Source organism: Panthera onca, chromosome A3, assembly GCF_046562875.1.
Source record: "Panthera onca isolate mPanOnc1 chromosome A3, mPanOnc1 haplotype 2, whole genome shotgun sequence".
Lineage (NCBI taxonomy): Eukaryota > Metazoa > Chordata > Mammalia > Carnivora > Felidae > Panthera > Panthera onca.
Window position 1 is genome coordinate 58,595,089 of NC_138341.1, and position 26,196 is coordinate 58,621,284.

Sequence of the window (26,196 nt, forward strand, 5' to 3'; positions counted from 1 at the left end):
GAAATAGAAAACAGCAGACATGAAGAATGCCTTTGATGGATTCATCACTAGACTTGAAACGTCAGAGAAAAGAATCAGTGAGCTTAAGGAAAAGTTGATAGAAATGTATCAAAATGTGTGGGTTAGTGAAAGCATTGCTTAGAGGGAAATTTAATAGTTTTGAATGCGTATATTAGTGAAGAAAAAAATCTAAAATTAATAATCTAAGCTTTTACCACAGGAGACAAAAAGAACAAATGATATTCAAAGTTAGCAGAAGGTGAATCACTGTGTTTGTACCTGAAACTAATGACCTCATGTGTCAAGTATCTTACAATAAAACAAGAGAAGAAAAGAAATAATAAAAATTAGACCAGAAATCAGTGAAATTGAAAAATGGAAATCAACAGAATCAATAAAACTGAAAGCTGTTTCTTTGAGAAGATCAATAAACTTGATAATTGTCTGGCCAAGTTAATTAAAAAAAAAAGACATAAATTATTAGTACTAGAAATGAAAGAGGTCATATCACTAATGATCTCATGGACATTAAAAAGATAGTAAAATAATATTATGAACAAACTGTATGCCCACAAATTCTGTCTGAATAAATCTATACTTATTAAAGAAATTGAATCAATAATAATTTTTCAAAATAGAAAACGCCAGGGCCAGATGAGTTCACTGGTGAATTGTACCAACCATTAAAGCAAGAAGTTATTACCAGTTCTTTATGATCTATTCCAGGAAATGGAAGCAAAGGGGATACTTTCTAACTTATTTATGCAGCATTAACCTAATATTGAAATTAGACAAAAACATTATGAAAAAGGAAAACTACAGACCACTGTCTCTCATGAACATAGTTGCAAAAGTCCTTAACAAAATATTGGAAAATCAAACCCAACAACGTATAAAAAGAATTCTATACCATAACTAAGTGGGATTTATTCCACATATGTAAGGTTGATCCAGTATTCAAAAAGCAATTAGTGTAATCCATAAATTAACAGGCTGAAGAAGAAAAGTCGTATGTTCATATCAATAGATATAGAGAAAACATTTGATAAAACTCAATACCCATTCATGATAAAAATGCAGCAAACTGGGAATATAGGGGAACTTTTTATTTATTTTTTTAATTTTTTTAATGTTTATTTTTGAGAGAGAGACAGAGCACAAGCAGGGGAGAGCAGGGAGAGAGGGAGACACAGAATCCAAAGCAGGCTCCAGGCTTTGAGCTGTCAGCACAGAGCCTGACGTGGGGTTCAAACTCATCAACTGTGAGATCATGGCCTGAGCTAGTCAGACGCTTAACTGACTGAGCCACCTAGGTGCCCCAAGGGAAACAAATTCAACTTGATAGTATCTATAAAAACCCTACAACTAATAGTGAGAAACTAGATGCTTTCCTACTTAAGATCAGGAACAAGCTAAGGATGTCTGTTCTCACCACTCCTTTTGACATCATACTGGAAACTCTAACTACACAATGAGACAAGAAAAGGAAATAAAAGGTATATAAACTGGGAATGAAGAAATAAAACTGTCTTTATTCACAGATATCATGATTGTCTATGTAGAAAATCCCAAAGAGTCAGTAAAGAAACTCCTGGAACTAATAAGCGATTATACCGAAGTTGCAGGATACAAGGTTAATATTACAAAAGTAAATTGCTTTCTTATATGCTACTGATGGACAATTAGAATTTGAAATTAGCACAGCACCATTTACATTAGCACCAAAGAAAATGAAATACTTAGGTATAAATCTAACAGAATATGATCTATATGAGGATAACTACAAAACTGATGAAAGGAATCAGTGAAGATCTAAATAGAGATTCCATGTACGTGGATAGGAAGACTCAGTATTGTCAAAATGTTCTTCCCAACTTGGCCTATAGATTCAATGCAATCTCAGTTAAAATTCCAGCAATTTATTTTGTAGATACCAAGAAACAAATTCCAAAGTTTATAAAGAAAGGGAAAAGAGAATAGCTAACAAAGTATTGAAGAACCAAGTTGGAAGACTGACACTAATTGACTTCAAGACTTACCGTGAAGATATAGTAATATAGACAGTGTAGTATTTGTGAAAGAATAGATATACAGACCAAAGGAACAGAAGAGAGCTCAGAAATAGACCTACACAAATATAGTCAACTAATTTTTGATAGAGGTGCAAAGGCAGTTCCATAGTCTTTTGAATAAATGGTGCTGGAACACCTAGATATCCACATGCAAAAAATTATTAAATAAATAAATAAATAAATAAAAAGAATCTAGACACAGACTACCCACACCTTTCACAGAAATTAGCACAAAATGGATCATAGACCTAAATGTAAAATGCAAAACTGTAAAACTAGAAGATTACATAGGAGAAAAATACATGACTTTGAGTTTGGTGATGACTTTTTAGATAATGGCATCAAAAGTACAATCCATGAAAGAAAAAATTGACAAGTTGGACTTAGTTAAAATTTAAAACTTCCATCTGTGCAAGACCATTAAAAGAAAGAATACAAGCTAGACACTGGGAGAAAATATTTTCAAAACACATATATGATAAAGGATCGCTATCCAAAATGTACAAATAACTCTTAAAACTCAATAAGAAACAACCCAACTGAAAAATGGGAAAAGGACTTGAATGAACATTTCTACAAATGACCAATAAGCATGTGAAAAGATAGTCAATATCACTAATAATCAAATTTAAATGATAAGTTTTATGTATATTTTGCCACAATAAAAAAAATGGGTGAAAGATCTGAACAGGCATCTCATAAAAGAATACATATAGATGTCAAATAAGCATATGAAAAGATGCTCATATGTCATTAGGGAATTGCAAATTAAAATAACAATGAGATGCCACTACACATCTATCAGAATTTGAAATTGAAATCTATGAGAACTGAAATCTATCAGAAATTGAAACACTGATAGCACCAAATGCTGGCAAGAATATAGACTAATAGGAACTCTTATTCGTTGTGGGTAGGACTGCAGAATGGTATAGCCATGTTTGAAGACAATCCTGTAGTTTCTGCCACAGTTGCTATCAGAGCTCTGAACACTACCAGCTCAGTATTTTTTCCTTACCATACTCCACTTCCCTATGGGTGTCTTCCACTATTTATGGTGTCTCTGAAAAGATAGAATTGTTAGTGCTCATCTAATCTAAAGTCAGTGAGGTTTCTTTTCCTTTGAGTCAGAAAGGGTTAACTGATACCTATCTTTCTATCTTAGGTATATATGTTTTCACATTTTCTACCTTGTTTTAAAAAGTATTCTCAATTGATTTCTGTTATGTAAATAAGGATCTTTCATTTGTACCCCCACTTCATTCCAAATTTATGGAGGTTTTACTATAATTATATAAAATGGGATGGGTATAAATAAGCATATAGGTGTTCATAGAGTTCATATTTGGTTTATTAAGCATACTTGTTTAAGTTCAAGAGGTTAGTGATTTCATATTAAAATTTGTACAACTAATTTGGTATATTGTGAAATATTTTGATGCTTTCATATTGCTACATAGCATTTATTTTGTTATTTGTCTTTTTATAGAAAGAGAAGACTCATGAGAGATGCAAGAATATTTGTCCTCCTAAAGATACTTTTGACAGGACTCTCTTACATACTCATGGTATGAATATGTGCTATTTGTAGACAATATATAGATGAATATGTGGTATTTGTAGCACAGTGTAAATATCAACAAACAAAATCTTAATTTGGGGATCTTTTATTTCAGTGAAATTTTTATAGCCTGTGATCATAATCTTTTTCAAAAGTTTTTGAGAAAGAAAAATCATGGGTCTCATAGTGTTATCCTTCACTTCAACAAATATTTATTTAACATCTGGGTGCTTGGTACTTTGCTTGTTGCTTAATAATAGTTGAATAAGAAAGAACACTTGTCCTCAAGAAGCTGAAAGTCTCCTGAGTAAGGTTGCAATACTGTATATCAAGCAGTAAGTTCAGTGTGGTAAGATTGTATAGAGCTCCTGATTTGTTAAGCCTTAGAAAACTTCCTAGAGTTGATGATTGCCTGTGTTTTAAAGTAGGTGTTAAGAAAGATTTATGTGGAGAAGAGGCCTTCTAGGAAGAGGGAACAGTAAAAGCAAAGCAGTAGAGTCAAGAGAGAACAGAGCATCTTCAAGAAACTACAAGAGTTGGGTATATTGGCTCTTCTGGGAGCAAGATATGAGGCTGAAGAAGTGGGCAGGGGAGTTGGCCCTAATATGAAGTGCCTTATATGCCATGTTAAGGAATTTTTCTTTTCTAAAAGCAGTACAGAGCCACAAAATATCTTTAACCAGACATGATCAGATTTATGATTATACATTTCACTGTGAAAATAGTTGTAGAAGATAAATTTAAGGAAGATGGTAAAATTGGAGACAAAGAGATAGTAAAAGGCTATTGAAGTAATACAAGTGAGAAATCATGTGGCCCCAAAAGCAGTTAAAATGAAGATGGAAAGGAATTTAGGCATTTGAGAGATAAGTTAGAGATCAAAGCACAGGTTTTGGTCATCAGTTAGTTGTTGGTAATGATAGATCAGTTTGCACACTGAGAAGTTTCTTTGGATTTCGCAATTTAGGAGATCTTAAGGAGGACATTCAGACTTGAAGTGATAGTTACAGAAAACACAATACTATATGTTAAGGAGTGAGTACAAGAGAAAGAAATGGAGACTACCAATGTGGATATGACTTTAGGGTTTGAGATACAGGATATTGGCTATCTAGAACAGAGTGGAAGAATGTTTTTGCATGGTCAACACTAGATGAGGCGGGAGAGGCATTTGCATAACCCTGAGAGTATGTGCTTTCTTAAATTTTGTACTGGAGGTCCTCCCTTGCCTCAGCCTACTCCAGGCCCTGGGTTTTAGCTTTATCTTTATTTGTTTGTTTTAATGGGAGAGAGCTGAGCATGTTTGTATGCAGACAGGAAGAGCTATTAGAAGGCAACAGGTTGAAGATACAGAAAGAGGCAGGGTAATTGAGGATGAAGCAAGCTCATGAAAGAGGCAGGAAGGCATGGAGTCCAACCCAGAAAGGTTACTTTTGAAAGGGTATGTCCTCTGAGATCTAGTTGGTGAGATGAAGGTAAAGTAGGTTCCTTTGCAGGTTTGTTGTTGATGCAAACTAAATGTCTAAGAAGAAAATTAATATGGTGTTAAAATCTTTGATCATAAGTTCTGGATGGGATGGTGGGTATTTTGAACAATAAAAACAGTATTCCTATATTAGTATTGAATTCATTTTTTAACTGTATGCCAAACTTAATTTCACCAAAACTTAATAAGATATCAACAAGCTTTCTGTGTCCATTTAAAAAAGACTTGAAATATATTTAGTTGTTTTATTGATACCATGCAATTGATTAAAATTATTCGAAACCTAAGATTTATTCAGTGTTTTGTCTACTACTAGGCATACAGGAAGTACCTGATAGATGTTTGTTGAGGGAATTTAAGTGGTTATATAGTGGCATAGTACAGAATCTAGTCAAAATGTATTTTATGGAATGAAGTGAAAACAAGTTTAAAAAATCATATTTTCCCCTTTTTCATAGATAAATCCAGGACAGATCTGGAGCAAGTACCTAAGGTAACAAAGCTTTAATAAATGAGAATACTGCTTTTTAATATCTTTAATTTTTTATAATCTTAAATATCTTTAATTTTGCCTTATAAGAAGCTTTCATTTGACTTTCTCACACTTTAACCACTTTGCGTCTTCTGGGACTTTGTGCATCATTTTTCTTCTCTCTTGTACATCATCAGTTTCTTCTTCGTTGCTGAAACTTACAAATATAATTAAGTCTCTCCATTCTAAAAAAGAATTTTATTGATCTTACTGCCCCTTCACATTATTAGGAGATCTTTCCTTTGTGTGAAAAATTTTGTAGAGGTATGTAGTAGATGTCCTCCTGTTCCCCCGGGGGAAAGAGTCCATTGCATTAATCAGATTCTCCAAGAGGTCTGTGATAACTGCTCTCTAGGGTGAGAAGACAGAGAAAGACAAGACAGAAGCAAAAAGAAGAGGGCAGTCATTTCTACAGTTCTTTGATTCCTACAAAATAAAATTCAAACTCTGTCATTTAAGACCCTTAATTATTCATTTCCATCATAATCACTCTCTTAACTTTTGCTTACTAATCTTTACACATTCTTTATTTCAGCCAAACTTTTTTGCTGGCTCTGTGCTTTACTTGTACTGTTCCTTTAGCTGGAAGACTTTTCCCTCAACTCCTCATATCTGATCCTTTCTTTACATTCTCTTGCTGAAATGGCAACCTTATATAAATACATTTCTTTCCAACTGAAGATAATTGGCCCCTGTGCTAAATTTCCATAGCATTTTATGTAGACCTGTGCCTTCCTTTTTAAGGCATTTGTCACTTTTTATAAGATATTTATGTGTGTATTTTATCACATCTAGTGGACTGAAGATCCTTAAGATTAAGACCTATGTAATAATTTATCTTTGTTTCCCCTTTAGTGCCTAGCATAAGAGTTGGATTATCAGTAAATATTTATTGAATTAATAAGTACTTTAAAATATACTAAAGCGGGACTAGAAAATACACTCATGTCCCTAGTTAGATTTTCCCTATCCCTTTATACTAGTTTTTGGATATAGGTAAAATCAATCAGTAAAAATAAAATTATAGAAATTAATTAGGTAAGTAGTTAAGTTAAACTGTGTTTCAAGCCTTATGCTAGGTAGTAGAGATACAAAGATTAATTAGCTGTAAATCCAGGAGCATATGGTCTCCAGGGGGCAATACACATATTAAATAAATAATTTTTGTAAAGTATGAGATACATAAATATATGTGGTATATGTACTTGTGTTCAAAGATGGGGTAATGTGTTCAGAGATCGAGTAAGTAATCACACGGAGATAAATTTGTCCTTTTGTTTGGGTTGTATTCTCTAGGAAAATAGGAAAGAGCATTCTAGGCTGAAAGTGCATACAAAGATAACAGCACGAGGGTATGGAAGATAGTTGAGCATTACTACAATGTAACTTCTAAGTAGTGGGAGTGGCAAGATACAAATCACTGAGGGGGTTAAAAAAAAAAAAAAAGGCTTTTGATGCCTTTCTAAAAAGTTTGGTCCTGAGGTCATGGGAATCCATTGAGAGATTAAAACAGAGAAATTAATTCAGTTATACTTGTATTTTAAAAGTATATCTGATGGGATGCCTGGGTGGCTCAGTCGGTTAAGCATCCAGCCTCTGCTCAGGTCATGGTCTAGTGGTTTGTGAGTTTGAGCCCTGTGTCAGGCTCTATGCTGACAGCGCAGAGCCTGCTTCAGATCCTCTCTCTTTCTTTCCCTCTCTCAAAAATATATAAACATTAAAAAGTATATCTGACATTAGTATAGGGGATAGATTGAGGAAGCATATCATTAAATAGCCATGTCTGTAATCCAGAGGTAATGAGGGGCTGCACTGATGAAATGCTATAGACTTAGAAGAGAGAGAGGATTCAAGTATTATTTAGAAAATATAGTGGGTAGGACTTAGTGCCCAGATGAATGCAGTATGTAAAGGAAAAAGAGTAGTCTTTTCATAAAATTGAATTTGTTTTGGTTTTAAAATTCAGTATATATCTAATCTACAAAGTAATTTTGAAAGCATTTTAAGCAGGAGAAAATAGAAATATAGAGAAATTGACATTTGGGTTTTTTTAAAAACTACTATCAATGGGGGAAATAATATAAAAATTTTTGGATAAAGAGGATGTCTCCCTTTGGTATAAGCTTAGTGGGACTATATTAGTGAATTTGATCACATAATAATGGAATGATTATCTCCATTGGTAAAGACAAAAAACATTTTTCTGTCTTTTATGAGTATTTTAAACTTGATGAAACTATACATGTTTATACAGATTCTTGTGTAAATCAGCATATCACTTGCTTTTCTGTTTATGCTTGAGATCCAAGTTTATTATTAATGGTCTTATGATGTTTGAAGGGATAATGGATGTAAAAGAAATGTTTATCTAATCGAGGAAAATACATTTTTTAATAGATTTTTATGAAACCAGATTTTGCCTTGGACGATTCCTTAACTTTTAATTCAGTTTTACCATGGTCTCATTTTAATACTGCTGGTGGAAAAGGAAATCGTGATGCAGCTTCCTCAAAGTTGCTACAAGAAAAGGTAATTTCTTTTTTACTTTTCCCATGTAGAAAACTTTATTATAGTTAAGTAGTACCTTTTGTGTGAGTTCAGATTTAGTTATTTAGTAAGGGCTAATTTAATTTCATTTTTATTGTTACTGCCTTCAAATTTTAACTGATAAAAGTAAAAACATTTGATTCAATGGAAAACAAGTTGTACTGGTGAAAAAGGAAAAACTAATTGTTTGAGTGCTTCTTATCCAAAATAGCAGTTGCTAGAATTTAGGTTGGAAGGTTATATTAGACAACACAATTAATTGCTTTACATTTATCTCCAAAAATACATTGGCAAATTTTATATTCTTTATGATTTAAGGCATGGAAAATCAACTTTTGCAAAGGTGCTATTTTTCCTTATTTATACATAGTAAGGATGATTATTTTGAAGCAAAAGTATAGTTAAAAAATATAGTATTTTTAGCTTTGCAAAGCCTGATCTTTTACATATTAGTAGTCAGCAGTTTTTAAAAATTTTTACAGTGTTCTCTAAGGGAGAAATCAGCATCTTGAAAGTCATTTAAAATGTAGAATTTTAAACACATCTTAACTCCTATATCAAGAATCTTTTAAAACTTGAATAGGAAGTAAAGGTCTTTGATTCCTATTCTTTCTCAGCATTCAGTTTAGAGCATTTCTAAAACTGGTTCTTAAACTGAGAAGAAAGCATTTTGTTTCAGGTTAGTGACATCTCTTGGCAGTCTGGAAACTTGTCTCAGGACTACTATTCAATAAATGAGGTCCAGTAACTGAAGAGGAAACTAGTTTGGGGAGAAGAGGAGAAGACATGTAAGGAAAGAATCATGAGTATTCTTTTTCTTACAGTTGAAAATAAAAATGAAGTAATTTTTCCTTTGGCAACATTTTCACATATAAAGGTTTTCCTTGAGTAGGAACAAATTCATAAATCCAATGAAAAAGATGGGTTTATGGACACAGGCTCATTCTCAAGACTGCTTTTTTTCACATTCCAATATATGCCCTGCTAGACTAGTCACCTTAAAAAACAACAAAAGCTAATGAAAATCTCTTCCTAAATACTAATACTTCCTACATACTTTTAGGAAGACTAAAAATTGTTCCCTTTATAGAATTTTAATAGGAAATGAATTATGAAAATATTATGCTGTTGAAAAGAATAGATCAAAGGAATATTGATAACTTGCAGAAATCTTTGAAATTCAAATGAAAGAATTTTCTCATGGTAAATGTATAAAGTGACTAAAGTAATGGAATTTTATTTTTTGGTAAGTTGCAGAATTAAGATCATTATATTTACATTTGGGCTTCATCTTATTCTACTCTTGTCTTAGAAAAGGAGTGGAAGAAAGGATCCCAAGAGAACGCTTTCAAACTCACTTTACGATTGACAAACAGCTGTTTATATCTTGCTATGTTTTAAGAGAGGGAATGCTACAGCCAGGGTTAGATAATTTGTATTTTATTGTAATGCTACCCAAAGTGCTGGTTTGTGATAAAACCTAGTGGTTTGCACTAGAATGTAAATCATTGCAGTGCTTCCTTTATTAAGAAAGTCTTTCTATGAAAAAACAGTTTAGTAGACTTAGTGATATAGTTGATTTACTTTCCAGCAAAGTTCCTTATTTTATCATGGACCTCTTAAATAGTTCACAGACTGGCAGCAGCATATAAACCGAATTCTGAGTAGCACTCTCCTAAAGGAGTTACTCATTCTCCATTTACTATTCTGAAAATTGAGTCTACTTTAGCTTGCGATGTACCCAAGTACCTTTGTCCCCATATTGCTTTTTAGGTAAATAAGTGCACAGACGTGTTGAAGATGAAAAGAACAACAGTAAAAGGGTATAAACTCAAGAGATTTAAACTATGGAAAATTTTCTTGTTTGTAACCTATTATATATTATGATAGATTACTGAAGGAGCTTTGTTGAAGATATGTGTGATCTTGCATGGTTTTAAGGAAACAATCTTGGTGACCAAATAATCTCTTCTAATTTTATGAGTCCTACATGTTGAAAGCCCATTAACCTTTTAGCACTGTGAATTCTCGTGAGATGTTGAGAGAGAATGCCTAGAGCTTGAGCTATAGGTTGAAGAATCTAAAAGTTAAAAAGTGGGAGAGAAGTAGAAGATAATGTAGCCCAAAAAAGCATATGCAATTAGAAAGGAAGAAAAGACAACTCAAGTGTTAGAAGCCCATATTTGAAATTAGAAAATATTTTTAAATATATGTTACTCTAGGAATTAATCTTGGTTGTGTTACAAATAAAATGTGAATCCATTTAAGGCATATTTTAAAAGGAAAATATATTGGCAATAAACTGAGTTTTACAAATTGATAAAAGAATAATCTTTTAAAATATTTTTAATGTTTATTTATTTCTGAGAGAGAGACAGAGCATGAGCGGGGGAGGAGCAGAGAGAGAGGGAGACACAGAATCCAAAGCAGGCTCCAGGCTCTGAGCTGTCAGCACAGAGCCAGATGCGGGGCTTGAACTTGTGAACTGTGAGATTATGACCTGAGCCGAAGTCGGACGCCCGACTGACTGAGCCACCCAAGTGCCCCAAGAATAATTTTTGAAATGTAAGATAAGCAGCCTTGAAAAAAATGTCCCAGTGAATTCTACTACTTTCCATAATTTGTGACTGGATCATGAATTCTTTAGTATTTTGCAGAAGTGTGGTATAATAGAAAGAACTTCAGTTTTTGAGTCAGGTCTGGATTCAAATTTTAGTTTTGCCACTTACTAACCACATGACTTTATTCAAATTATTTAATGTCTCTGAGCCTCAGTTTCCTCATCTGTAAAAATAAGAATACAAATAATACTTGTACTCTAAGATTGTTAGAACTAGAAAATTATGTGTATAAAATATCAGTGCCCAGTATATAGAAGGAGGAGGTCAATAAACAGTAACTATAATAAGCTTTTAGTCAGATAAGTGATGTGTGATGGTGTGGGGGTTAAGGAGATCATTCTGTCTCAGATCTTAGAACTTCTAAAACTAGATAATGATCTCAGATGACTCTTACTTTCTAGAAAGTAGTTGGCATTTGGAGGGCAGTAATAGCAGGAGCAGAGGAAGAAGGTAAATCAGCTTCTTCTACTCTTTTGTCTTAAATTTATTAATATTTGGGCTGTTACCTTTTGTCTCCCTTCTGTTCTGTTATGCTCAATATCAAGAATTCCATAATCAAATAGCTCACACAGTGGGATTTAAAATACATATAGAAATCTTGTATCATTTTCAGAAAGTATGTGGATAGTCAAAGAAGGTATACTTACAATACTCTTATGATTTTTTTTTTTCTTCCCTCTTAAGCTGAGCCATTATCTGGATATTGTGGAAGTAAACATTGCTCACCAGATCTCTCTACGTTCAGAAGCATTTTTTCATGCTATGACCTCTCAACACGAATTGCAGGACTACCTCAAGAAAACTTCCCAGGCTGTAAAAATGCTTCGAGATAAAATTGCACAGATTGATAAAGTAATGTGTGAAGGATCACTACACATTTTAAGACTGGCACTTACCAGAAATAATTGTGTTAAAGTGTACAATAAACTCAAGTTAATGGCCACTGTACACCAAACTCAGCCTACAGTACAGGTGTTGTTATCCACTTCTGAATTTGTTGGAGCATTGGACTTAATAGCAACAACACAAGAGGTTCTACAGCAGGAACTTCAGGGCATTCACAGCTTCCGGTATGTCCTTTAAATAAGCTATTGGAAATAATGTTAGAAATTTAAAAATTTTAAAGCTGAAGAAGTGTGAATGTATTTAGTTACATGAATAGTTTTTCTTCTAGACTGATCTGTTTAGTAATGTTATCATTGTGCTGTTTTAGTCTTAGCAAATCATAAGGACTAATATTTACAGAAACATTTGGATGGAGAAACAAAATTAAATTTTCCGGTAGAGGATGCCAGTCAATGAAAGGCCAGTCATAGCTTTGAAAATAACATTTTGAAAATGTTAAGATAGTTTTGTGTCAAGGTAGTAGATCAAGGTGCAGAAGGAATACCAGTATATCTCAGAATAAGTTCATTTTATGGTCCCTGGCTGGCTCAGTTGGTGGACCATGTGGCTCTTGATCTGGGGGTTTAGCCCCACATTGGGTGTAGAAATTACTTAAAATCTTTGGTATGGTCCTGGGTGTTTGTGAGTTAAGATGGTGGAGTAGTAGAGGGACCCTATGCTTGCCTTGTCCCTCAAGCAGCTAGATAAATACTATATCATTCTGAACATTCAAGGAATTGATCTGAAGACTGAGAGAACAAACTGCACATCTAGAGAGAAAAACAGGCACATCGTGGAAGGTAGGAGCTGTGGAGAGTTGACTTGGGGGAAAAAAGAACTGCAGGTGCTGTGGAGGGGAGGGAGCCCTGGTCACAGAGACAGTGAGAGAAAGCAGTGCACAGGGTTGCACAAGAAAGTCTTCCCCAAAACCCTTGACTGGGAGGAGGTGAGGGGCTGATTATTGTAAGTGCATACAAGCATGAAGCTCAAAATCTGAAGTTTTAGAATTCTGCACCATTGTTCGGGTCATGCCTGGCAGACTTAGGGGTGCTCCTGTGGGAAAGGAGGGCAGAGGCCCCGGAGTGGACAGAATGGTCTGAGGATCTCCTGGGTCTCACTAGGAGAAACAGTTCCCCTTCTTGGAGTGTATTTGGGAGAGGTGGTACTGCCTCTCAGGGGACAAAAGAGATGGCAGACACCATTGAGCCACCTCAGTAATTAGCATTGCAGTAGAGGTACCTGCTGAAGGCAGCTAGCCAAGAAACCAGCTTTTGGCTGTGTTTTACCATGAATTCCAAGCCCCCTGCGTGGGCATGTGACTGCTTTTCTGGAACAAACTGGCACCAACTGTAACGTGGCGAGACCCTTTTCCAGAGGATCAGCATAGATTTGTGCTGTGCTGGGTCCCTAAAATTTGGAGTTTTTGAAACCCAGCTGCATGCCTGAGATAAAACACAGGAGGTCTGTGCCACCAGACAGGCAGATGGCTTGGGCACCAGATGAAAGCAGAGTTCTGACAGAAGCCTGGGACATAAGAGAGGAGATTGTTTGCTCTTCTGTGAAGCCTTCTTGAACAGCAGCAGATGCGAACTCCCCTTTTTGGGGATGAGAGAGTGGGATGACCCATTTCCCCCCCTGCCCATCGGCACAGAGAAACTTCAGTGAGCAACACACTGCCCCCAGTGGAGGCTGGAGCTGCTTGCACCAGGCCCCACCCCACTGTGCCCTGTGGGTGCATTTTTACTATAGCAAGTTGGCCTGAGAACCAGCACAACCTCCTTCCCCCAAAGACCAGCACAAATCCTCCACACGTATCAATTCTTCTGAACTTGATAGAGTGTGGCAAAGTTTCAGCTCTAGTGGAAATAGGATCAGGCTTATTTTAACAAGCAGACCAAAGCACACCTAGTTAAAATACCACACACTGGACAAGGTCCCAACACTCCCCAATGCAGGCAAGGAGAAACACTGCAAAGAACTGACCTGAGGGAAAGAGCAGCCAAAACACAGCTGCAGAGTGCACACTCTGAAATACTTTCTGACGTGCCAGGCCCTGAACAGTATAGGACCTCTTCTTAATACAGCCATTACACTCAGCAGGACATATAAGTCTTTCCTAACACATACACAAAAACAGTGGCCTAGTCAAAATGACAAGATGGAGGAATTTGCCCCAAAAGAAACAAGAAGAGGTCATGGCCAGGGATTTACTCAAAACAAATATAAGTAATATGCCTGAATTAGAATTTAAAACAACAATCATAAGGATACTAGCTGAGCTTGAGAAAAACATAGAAGACATTAGAGAAGCCCTTACTGCAGAGATAAAAGAGCTAAAAACTAGTCAGGCTGAAATAAAAAATGCTATAACAAAGATGCAAAACAGACTGGATGTAATGAAGTAAGGATAGATGAAGCAGAGGAATGAATCTGATATAGAAGCTATGGAAAATAATGAAGCTGAAGAGAAGAAAGAAAAGTATTGGATCATGAATGTAGACTTAGGGAACTCAGCAACTCCATAAAGTGTAATAACATTTGTATCATAGGAGTTCCAGAAGAAGATAGGGGAAAGGGGGCAGAAGGTTTATTTGAGCAAATTATAGCTTCCAACTTCCCTAATCTGGGGAAGGAGCCAGACATCCAAATCCAGGAGGTACAGGTAACTCCCATCAAATATAACAAAAGCCAGCCAACACCAAGACATCATAGTGAAATTTTTTAAATATAGAGGTAAGGAAAGAATGCTGAAAACAGCAAGGGAAAAGAAATCCCTAACCTACAAGAGAAGGCAAATCAGGTTTGCAGCAGATGTCTCCACAGAAACCTGCAGGCCAGAATGGAGTGGTAGGATATCATCAGCATGTGCAATGGGAAAAATCTGCAGCCAAGAATACTTTATCCAATAAGGTTGTCATTCAGAATAGAAGGGGAGATAAAGAGTTTCCCAGATAAACAAAACCTAAAGGAGTTTGTGAACACTAAATCAGCCCTTCAAGAAATGTTACAGGGGACCCTTTGAGTGGGAAAGAAAGATCAAAAGCAACAAAGAATAGAAAGGAATAGAGAAAATCTCCATAATCAGCAACTTTATTGGTAATACAATGGCACCAAATTTTTATCTATCAGTAATTACTCTGAATGTAAATGGACTAAGTGCACCAATCAAAAGACATAGGATATCAGAATGGATTGAATAAATAAATAAAATAAATAAAGCCCATCTATATGCTGCTTAAAAGATTCATTTTGGTCCTAAAGACACGTGCAGATTGAAAGTGAGGGATGGAGAAACATTTATCATGCAAATGGATGTCAAAAGTAAGCTGGAGTAGCAATACTTATATAAGATGAGCTAGATTTTAAACCAAAGACAAGATGAAGAAGATCACTGTATGATAATAAAGGAGTCTGTCCATCAAGAAGATCTAACAATCATAAATATTTATTCCCCCAACTTGGTAGCACCCAAATATATAAATCAATGAATAACGTAAAGAAACTCATTGATAACAATACAACAATAGTAAGGAACTTTAACACTCCACTTATAGCAATGGATAGATCATCTAAGCAGAGAATCAACGAGGAGACAAGGGCTTTGAGTGACACACTGAGCCAGAAGGACTTAACAGATATGTTCAGAACATTTCATCCTACAGCAGCAGAATACACATTCTTTTCGAGTGCCCGTGGAACATTCTCCCAAATAGATCACATACTGTGGTCACAAATCAGGCCTCCACAGAGTATGAAAAAACTGAGATCATACCATGCATATTTTCAGATCACAACACTATGAAACTTGAAGTCAACCACAAGAAGAAATTTGGAAAGACCACAAATACATGGTTAAAGAACCTCCTACTAAAGAATGAGTGGGTTAACCCGGAAATTAAACAAGAAATTAAAAAAAAAAAATGCATGGAAGCAAATGAAAATGAAAACATGACAGTCCAAAACCTTTGGGATGCAGCAAATGTGGTCACAGGAGGGAAGTATATCGTAATACAGGCCTATCTCAAGAAGCAAGAAAAGTCTCAAATATACAACCTGAGCTTACACTTAGAAAAGGAACAGCAGGGGTGCCTGGGTGGCTCAGTCGGTTGAGCGGCCAACTTCAGCTCAGGTCATGATCTCGCGGTCTGTGGGTTCGAGCCCCGCGCCAGGCTCTGTGCGGACAGCTGTGCTGACAGCTCAGAGCCTGGAGCCTGTTTCGGATTCTGTGTCTCCCTCTCTCTGACCCTCCTCTGTTCATGCTCTGTCTCTCTCTGTCTCAAAAATAAATAAACGTTAAAAAAAAAAAAATTAAAAAAAAAAACCTGAAGCCTCAAAAGAAAAGGAACAGCAAATAAAGCCTAAAGCCAGCAGAAGGGGAATAATAAAGATTAGAGCAGAAATAAATGATATGGAAACATACAAACCAAAAAGGCACAGTAGAACAGATCAATGAAACTAAGAGCTGGTTCTTTGAAAGAATTAATAAAATTGATGAACCCCTAGCCAGACTTACCAAAAAGAAAAGAGTAAGAACTCAGATAAATAAAATCACGAATGAAAGAGGAGAGATCACAGCCAACACCAAAGAAATACAAACAACTATAAGAGGATATGATGAAAAATTATATGCCAACAAACTGGGCAATCTGGAAGAAATGGATAGATTCCTGGAAATACACAAACTACCAAAAGCGAAACAGGAAGAAGTAGAAAATTTGAACAGACCCATAACCAGCAATGAAATTGAATCAGTAATCAAAAATTTCCCAACAAACAGAAGTCCAGGGCCAGATGGCTTCACAGGGGAATTCTACCAAACATTTAAAAAAGAGTTAATACCTATTCGTCTCAAACTGTTCCAAAAACAAGAAATGGAAGGAAAACTTCCAAATTCATTGTATGAGGCCAACATTACCTTGATTCCCAAACCAGATAAAAACCCCCACTAAAAAGGAGAATTGGAGGCCACTATCCCTGAGGAACATGGATGCAGAAATTCTCAACAAGACACTTGCAAATTGAATCCAACAGTACATTAAAAGAATCATTCACCACTATCAACTGGGATTCATTCCTGGGTTCAGTATTCACAAATCAATCAATATGATGCACCACATTAATAAAAGAAAGGATAAGAGCTATATGATCTTCTCAATAGATGGAGAAAAAGCACTTGACAAAATACAGCATCCATTCTTGATAAAAAAATCTTCAACAAAGAAGGATAGAAGGAATGTACTTCATCATCATGAAGGCCAAAACGGAAGACATACATCTAATATCATCCTCAATAGGTAAAAATTGAGAGCTTTTCCTCTACAGTCGGGAACAAGACAGGGACGTCCAGGCTCAACATGATTATTTAACAGAGTACTGGAAGTCCTAGCCTCAGCAATCAGACAACAAAAAGAAATAAAATACATTCAGATTGTCAAGGAAGAAGTCAAACTTTCATTGTTCACAGACAACGTGATACTCTATGTAGAAAATCGAAAAGACTCCACCAAAAAATTATTGGAACTGATACATGAATTCAGCTAAGTCATAGGATATAAAATCAACATGCAGAAATCTGTTGCATTTTTATACACCAGTAATGAAGCAGCAGAAAGAGAAATCGAGGAATCAATCCCATTTACAATTGCACCAAAAACCGTAAGATACCTAGGAATACAGAGGTAAAAAGATCTGCACTCTGAAAATTATAGAACACTTATGAAAGAAATTGAAGAGAACACAAAGAAATGGAAAAAACATTCCATGCTCATGTATTAGAAGAACAAATATTGTTAAAATGTCCTTATTACTCAAAGCAGTCTACACAATTAATGTAATCTCTATCAAAATACCACCAGTAGTTTTCATAGAGCTGGAACAAACAATCCAAAAATTTGGAACCAGAAAAGAGCTGGAATAGCCAAAGCAATCTTGAAAAAGCAAAGTAAAGCTGGAAGCATCACAATTCCAAACTTCAAGTTATATTACAAAGCTGTCATGATCAAGACGGTATGATACTAGCATAAAAACAGGCACAAGGATCAATAGAACAGAATAGAAAACTCAGTAATGGACCTACAACTATATGGTCAACTAATCTTTGACAAAGCAGGAAAGAATGGCCAATGGAAAAAAAGCCTCTTCAACAAATGATGTTGGAGAAACTGGACAATAACATGTAAAAGAATGAAACTGGACCACTTTCTTATATCGTACACAAAATGAATTCAGAATAGATGAAGCACCTAGATGTGAGACAGGAAACCATCAAAATCCTAGAAGAGAACACATGCAGTAACCTCTCTGACTTCAGTTGTAGCAACTTCTTACTGGAATCATCTCCTGAGGCAAGGGACACAAAAGCAAAAATAAACGATAGGGACACATCAAAATAAAAGTCTGCACAGTGAAGGAAGCAATCAACAAAACTAAAAGGCAGCCTTTGGAATGGGAGAAGATATTTGTAAGTGACATATGTGATAAAAGGTTTGTATCCAAAATGTATAAAGAGTTATCAAACTCAACATCCCCCAAACAAATAATCCAGTGAAGACATGGGCAGAAGACATGAATAGACACTTTTCCAAAGAAGACATCCAGATGGCTAACAGACAAATGAAAAGATGCTCAATATCGCTTATCATCAGGAGAATACAAATCAAAACCACATTGAGATACCACCTCATTCCGGTCAGAGTGGCTAAAATTAACTCAGGAAACAACAGATGTTTGTGAAGATGTGGAGAAAGGGAAACCCTCTTGCACTGTTGGTGGGAATGCAGACTGGTACAGCCACTCTGGAAAACAGTATGGAGATTCCTCAAAAAGTTAAACATTGAACTATATTATGATTCAGCATCTCATGGGTTACCTATAATGATATTATGATTCTGTACTTCCTTATTCATTTTTTAATCAGAATGTTTCTGTAAAGTGATATTTCTCCGTAATTATTTGGTAAATCTGAAGGACAGCTCTTATAAGGAGAGGCAGAATAAATTCTAGATTCCTTTATTTTTTTCATTTAGCTGTTTTAAAAGTAACAAATTGAAAATCTTGTATCTTCCAAAGTTAACTGATGATTTAAAAATATTTTTGTAAGCATGTGGATTTGTATATATTTAAGATGTTTGCTGTTTTTATTCTTGTCAGTGTTCATAATGTTCTGTCTTTTGTAGAAATCTCCTCAGGTTCATTCTTGTGGCCTTTTACATAATTCCATGAGCTTTTGCTTAATAGTTTTCTTACTTTGTGTTATGATTAGATGTTCATATCATACATTTTTTCCCCCAGACTTATAATCCACTATATTTCTAGGGAGCACTAGTTTCTTTTAGTAGGAAATGGTATTGAGAAATTATGCTCTGGATACCAGAGATATTCCTTGCTACTGGATTGGTCATTATCTCTAGACCTTTGTAGTGGACAGAGCTAGAAAATAGATTTTTCTTTTTAAAGAAAAAGTAGGAGTTCATATTGATAGTCCTAATTTAAATTCAGGACCATAAAGATTTTACTTTTTTAATCTTATATATGTAAGTCCTTTAAAACAGGCTGAAGGTGAAAACTGTGGCTCTCGATGACACTAACATAATTACTCATTTATTTCATCCCACAGTATACATAGAATGCTCTCAGAACTAACAGTATTATTACTACAAACATGGAGGATTTCTTTCTCTTCTTTAAGCTATATCCTGGTGGGATGAATAGGTACATTACGTTTTAAAGTCACTTGAAATAATTCTTCTTTGTGTACATTTGCTGCTAACTTGATGTGTATTTAAATTCATTTGTTTCATTGCTTTTGATATTTAAGGATTGAATTTATTAAATGTAATCTTGTACTATAACTATGTTAAGTAGTTATGTGGTTCTGAGTCAAATCTCTGAAACAAATGATATTCAGAAAAATTTAATTTCTATCTTGTTCCTTCCTTCCTTCCTACCTACTCTATAAGTCACCCTTTTAAAATGTTTTAGTTTGTATTTATCCATCATCCATCCAGCCATCTCTGTCTTTGTTCTTCATCTTAGATAAGCATTAGTAAATTGTATATACTTTTCTCCACCTTGCTGTTTTAACCTTACAGTATACCCTGGAGATGACTCTACAGTGTGTATTCTCAATGGGAGGCTATCACCTTAAGGGGGCAAAAGTTGTTCTTGAGGGTGAAAGAAAAACTTGGATATTATAATGACTTGTGACCCTCCAGGGGGCCAAGGTATATAAACAGATAATACAGTATATATGTGATATTAGTGTGTGGGGGTTGGTGGTGGTGATTAGGAATTAAAAGGTCTAAAAGGACTTCTTGGGACAATACTGAAAAAAAGAAGACTGAGAAACTGTAGCAGTATATAGTATATTACTTGGTATTCCTCAATTATTTTAAAAGTGTATAGTGTCTATTACGATACAGTCAACTAGCCCTCTGTTTTTCAGCATTTGAGTAGTTTGTATTCCTTTGCAGTTATGAACAGTGCTGCAATGAATGTATATGTTCTTTTGTATTTTTAAGAGTGTATCTTTGAGACAGATACTGAGAAGTGAGATTCCCAGGTCAAAGGTTAATTGCCTATGTAATTTGCTAGACATTGCCAAACTTCCTTATGGCAGTGTTTTAGTTTGTACTAGTGAATATGTTCTAAGTTAGCTTATTGTGAGACACTGGTGTCATTTATGAGAATCTTACTATCTTCTAATTGGCTCTGAGAAATATAATTTTCATATTACAAAATGCAAATATATACATTATTTCACCATTGGATTTTTTTCAAAATTATCACTACACTGCTTACCATATGTTGTTTAGATGAGAAAAATGGATCTATCTAAAAGGTCACATAGTTTATTTTATTTAAAAATTTTTTAATGTTTATTTTTGAGAGAGAGAGAAAGACAGAGCACATATGGGGGAGGGGCAGAGAGAGAGGGAGACACAGAATCCGAAGCAGGTTCCAGGCTCTGAGCTGTCAGCACAGAGCCCTACATGGGGCTAGAACTCAGGAACCATGAGATGATAACCTGAGCCATAGTTGGATGCTTAACCACCTGAACCACCCAGGCACCCCAAAGGTCACATAGTTTAAACTAGTTTTTAAAAAATGTGCTGTATCTGGTCTTAATAAAGATAGTTGCTGACATTAGTTTTTCAAGTAAATGGTGAGTATATGTATTTTTAAATGTTTGTTTTTTATTCAATAACAAATGTCTAAATTTAAGGTAAATTTTAAATTTAGACATTTAAATATACATATTTTGAAATTATACCAAAAATAGAGCTTAAATTTTTTTATATAATATATAAACATTTCTCGTTGGCCCATTTCACTTAATTTTTGAAATACTTTGGCCAACTACATCACCTAGTTTTCTTTAATCCATTGTTTTTGTGAAGCTTTTAGTTTGTATAGTAAAGATCTCTTTGTATGTGAAGGTAGTGATCCTTAGTTCCCTGGTGAGCAGACTGCATGCATCAATCTTGTCATTTGGTTACTGCATGCTTTCTTTAGGGAATTGGTTCCAAATCCTGTTTGCAGTATTTGCCTTCACCATCCCCACAACTGCTCATCTGATTAGAGTCCTTCTTGCTCTAATCCTATGTAGGATCTATCAATATTAGAGGTAGATTAAAAAGGAACATTATATTTTATGAGAAAAAGTTCCATGGATATACTGTTTCTTAGTAGTTTTGTTTTTTCAGTTTTGTGTTCTAATGACTTTCAGTATAATGACCTGGGGGAGATTGCACAGTAACTCAGACTATTCATAACAGAGATTGAATTGAGTCAGTCTGTCCATGTGATCCGTTAGGTATTTATATCTCCCTGACAGGGCTGTAGTAGGCACTTGTATTTGTGTTTGTGGAATAAATGAATGGCTGGGGAGCTACTGGCATTGCCATGCAGTAAATGGTTAATTAGGAAAGGACTTAGAATAGCTGAATATTTTGTCTGTGAAAAGCGGACAAAAAAAGCAGTCATGAAATTTCTAGAACTATGTGTCCTACAACACATTTAAGTGTTTGGAGGTTAAACATGTAAGAAGAAAAGAATATGGGAGATGATGTGAAACTGTTGCAGTTATTTTTGTTAAAGGATTCCATTTTACATTACATTGTTGCACAAAATACTGCTGCTAGAAAAGTTTTGCCTACTAGTTTCCTTGACTGTGGAGCGAATTTGGGTTTTTAAAGAATATATGTCACATTTTCCTCTTCCTTTGTAGGCATTTGGGATCACAACTTTGTGAATTGGAAAAACTGATAGATAAAATGATGATTGCAGAGTTTTCTACTTATTCTCATAGTGACTTAAACAGACCACTGGATGATGACTGTCAAATTTTAGAAGAGGTATGTGTCTTAAACTGTGGATGAAATTGGTGTCATTGCTTAGTGTTAATTCCTAATAGTATTAGTTTAGAACATATTCTTCTCAGATTATAATGAGCAGAAAAAAATTTCAAGCTCAGTCAGTCCTCTGTGAAGTCCTTCCCTAACTATGTGATTTTAGCAAACACCGTAATTGTTCATTATCCTATGAAGTTAGAGAATAAAGTAACTTTATAACTTAATTAGAAATTGGATTTAAAATGAGGTCTTATATATATCTTATAAACCAAGCTTAAAATATAGATATAGGATGAATTAACATATATCCATGTGTATGCATGTACTGGAGTATGTTTGTTATAAAAGTGATCATTATTATATAGTAACTTATCAGTCATTAACAGTCACTGAACCCCTGTTATGAACATGTTTTATGCATATGCTTATACATAAGATCCAGGCTTCACTTATCTGCTGACTTTTCAATGCTGATTACCACCAAGAACTAGGAAAGGATCCAGAAGCCCTGATAGCAGCCTAAGTAAAGAGATTTTTGTATGTGTTAGCAGTTAATTCCCCACAAATAGTCCAGGTCATCAGGATTTGAGAAGGATACTTTCTACCTACTTGTTAAAACTATGCTAAAATGTACTCATACTGTTTTGTCCCCAAGACAGCTTCATTTGATCCACTGTAGTGCATTAGGATTTATCTGTTTTTAAAACTATGACTCCAATAATCTGATGACAAGATTGCTGTAGAAGGGGTTTTTGGGGGCTTCTAGAAAATACCACGTGCAGGATAGAGATCTGAGGATCAAATAATGAAACACTTGATGTTGAATATTTCTACTTCTGAGTGACATTATTCTGTATTTAAATTGTAAAATTCCATACTTTTATTTTAATAGGAAAGACTTGTATCTCTTGTATTTGGACTTTTAAAACAAAGAAAACTTAATTTTTTAGAAATCTATAGTGAAGAAATGATTATTACAGCAAAGAATATCATTAAACAGGTAAATATACATTTTTATTTGATATATTTTGGTCTAGAATCTTTTTTTTAAATTTTTTTAATGTTTATTTTTCGAGAGTGAGAAAGCATGAGTGGGGGAGGGGCAGAGAGCAAAGGAGACAGAATCCGAAGCAGGCTCCACACTGTCAGTGCAGAGCCCTATGTGGGGCTTGAACTCATGAATTGCAAGACCATGAAGTCAAGAGTCGATGCTTAACTGACTGAGCCACCCAGGTGCCCCTAGAATCTTTTTATCAAATTTATTTTTACATGATCTAGTAATATATATGCAGTATAATAGTAACATTTTCTCATTTATTTAAAAACTTAGAATATAGAAAAATAGAAGAAAAAATAGACCTACTAGCCAAAAGATTATCACTTTAAGAATATTTCTAAGTGTAGGGGGATCTGGGTCGCTCAGTCGGTTGAACATCTGACTCTTGATTTCGGCTCATGTCGTGTGATCCCAGGACATTGAGATCAAGCCCCAGGGTCATGGAATCAAGCCCCACATTGGGATCTGTGCTGAGTGTGGAACATGCTTAAGATTTTCTCTGTCTCCCTCTGCCCCTCCCCTCAGCTTGTGTGTGTGTGTGTGTGTGTGTGTTCTCTCTCTCTCTTAAAAAAAAAATGTATTTTTAAGTGTAATTCTAAGTGTAAATTGTTACTGATGTTTTTCATTGTTGCTATCATACTGTATATATGATTGTGAATTGTACATACATTTCAGAATCATAACATAAGCATTTTCTCTTATAAGCCTTCAGACACATCATTTTTGATGGTTGTATAAAATCCTATCCACATTTTATTAGTTATGCCTTTCCTCTGTGTTGAATATTTACATTTTTTCAGTTCGGTACTGTAGAACACTGTGACACGCATATTTGGTGTAAAGTTTTGTTGGGTTTTTCCATAGTTAAGACTATTTTCTTATAGCTGATTTCTAGATGTGGAATTATTGGTCAGAGAGTGAAAAGTATTTTTAAAGCTATTTGATAGAGTTGAATTGCTTTCTAAAAAGATTTTACCAAATACATTCTCACCTGCAGTAAGTAAATGTTTATTTCCTCTTATCCTTATCTTTAAGAAATTATTATTGTAAACTAAAACCTTTTTCAGTCTCATCTTTGTTTTGCTGTTTTACTCTGATAAATATCATTAAACATTAAACTTCAGTTTTTCTAAATATGAGAAACAATAATTTTAAATATACTTATTAGGCTTAATGATCATCATCAGGTTGAATGTACATTTCTGAGTTTTTAATGTTTAAATAAAACAAGCAAAAAAAGATTAGTAATCATACCACCTTTTTTACTTCTTTTGAATACTAAAACACTATATTTTAAAATTGTTATGACCACTTTCAAAAATTGTTGGCAATAGCTACTAGCACTAAATGTACACATATATTGTAACTCAGCAATTCTACTGCCAGGTATTTATCAGCAGAAATGCATACATAAATTTACCAAGACAGCATAATATTTCATGGCAGCACTATTTGTAATAAAAACTGGAAAAACCCAAAGTTTTCTTTTTTTTTCTTTGAAAAACCCAAATTCTGTCATCAGTAAAAAAAAAAAAAAAAAAAATGATCGAGTTGTGGTATATTTGTATGAATACTGTACAGCAATGAGAATGAATAAATCACATGGAACAAATGGATGAATATCACATATATAATGTGGAGCCAAATAAACCAGACACAAAGGAGTCACAAAGGAGACACACTTTTGTAATTAATCTATGATATTAGAATTAATCTGTGGTATTAAAAATGAAGATAGTATCTTTTCGGAGAAAGTAGTGACTAGAAGGGAAGCAAGAGAGGTGCTTACTGGCAGTGTTTAATTTCATGATCTGAGTTTTCATTACACAAGTGTACTCCATTTGTAAAAATAGATTTGAACATAATTTGCGTAATTTTATGTATGTATGTGATACTTCTAAACAAATTTTATGAAACTGCTGTGTTGTAATTCCCAGGATTCTCCTGAAGTCTAAGCATTTTTTTAACTTAATCTGTTACATATATTGCAAGAAAACATAACCTCCAAAATGAACTTTTTTTTGGAATTTTAATATGGGGCTTATACCTTATTCCTAAGAATTATGGTTCTGGGTGTTGTTCTGTTTGTTTGGTGTGTGGTTTTGAATAGTTTTAAATAGTAGGGGATTTTAGTTAATATAACAGTTCAAGCATATCCTGGAATAATTATTTAATAGGGTAAGGATATAATGCTACAGTGTTTTATACACCTTGACGTGTGTATAAAAGACATAAGAGACGTCTGGTAAAATGATCGTAGTCATTGAGGTCATTTTTTTTTTTTTTCCCGTGGAAGCCATTTTTAATATGTAAATGAACCACGAAGTACTTAGAATTCTAAAGATGTTAACTGAATTTTTTTCTTAAAATTTGCAGTGTGTGATTAATAAAGTTTCACAAATAGAAGAAATTGACACAGATGTTATTGTGAAGTAAGTATAAATATTACGTTGGGAGTTATCAGTTAGGGAAAAGATGACACATTAGAATAATCTGAGGAGGATTTAATTAAGGAATTATTTACTAAGGTATGGGCAGAGTGTAGAAAAATCACAAGTGACAGTGCAGTACCTTTAAGGGCCAAGAGAAGAGAACAGTAGGATTCAGGAGAAGGCCACTTAGTAGTAGGGAAAAAAAAGGCCTGTAGTAGTTGAAGTGATCTGCAGTGCTGGAGGCAGTCTTCCTGAGACAACCTCTCAGGGAGGGAGGTGGAGCTATCAGTACCTTTCTTCCTTCCAGTGTTTTGTAAGGGCTCCTCCTTGGCCACGCCCAGCAGGTCAGCCTCCCAGGGCAAGAGGCTACAACGTAGGTATGGAGGAGAGACATTGAAGATGGTCCATTTCAGAGGAATCACAGTGTTATGTTTAAATTATTTAGCTATCTGATTAAAACCCAGCTTCTAATTGACTTTGAGGAATTTGAGTACATGATTTTGAATTGCCTCATGTCTGTAATTTTTTGTTTTTGCCCTTTAAATTCCTATTTTTTTTCACTTTGAGATTAGTGATAAATATTTTATAACTGAATTTCTAGTTCATATAGATATCTAAACTATTTATTTATTTATTTTTTAATTTTTTTTT

The 26,196-nt window shown here is 34.7% G+C and overlaps 1 protein-coding gene across 16 annotated transcripts in view; it reads left to right on the forward strand.

The window, feature by feature from the left end:
• VPS54 (VPS54 subunit of GARP complex) overlaps positions 1–26,196 on the forward strand; it is a 195,152-nt gene that overhangs the window by 82,236 nt on the left and 86,720 nt on the right. For all 16 annotated transcript variants that reach the window (XR_013554660.2, XM_078444560.2, XM_078444555.2 and 13 more), the window contains 7 exons: positions 3,562–3,640; positions 5,578–5,612; positions 8,049–8,180; positions 11,504–11,889; positions 21,933–22,059; positions 22,949–23,056; positions 25,490–25,545. Coding sequence is in view for 15 of the 16 variants with exons in the window: in XM_078444560.2 (XP_078300686.1) it covers positions 3,562–3,640; positions 5,578–5,612; positions 8,049–8,180; positions 11,504–11,889; positions 21,933–22,059; positions 22,949–23,056; positions 25,490–25,545 (923 nt within the window). In the remaining variant the exon portion in view is untranslated. The remainder of the gene's footprint in view (positions 1–3,561; positions 3,641–5,577; positions 5,613–8,048; positions 8,181–11,503; positions 11,890–21,932; positions 22,060–22,948; positions 23,057–25,489; positions 25,546–26,196) is intronic.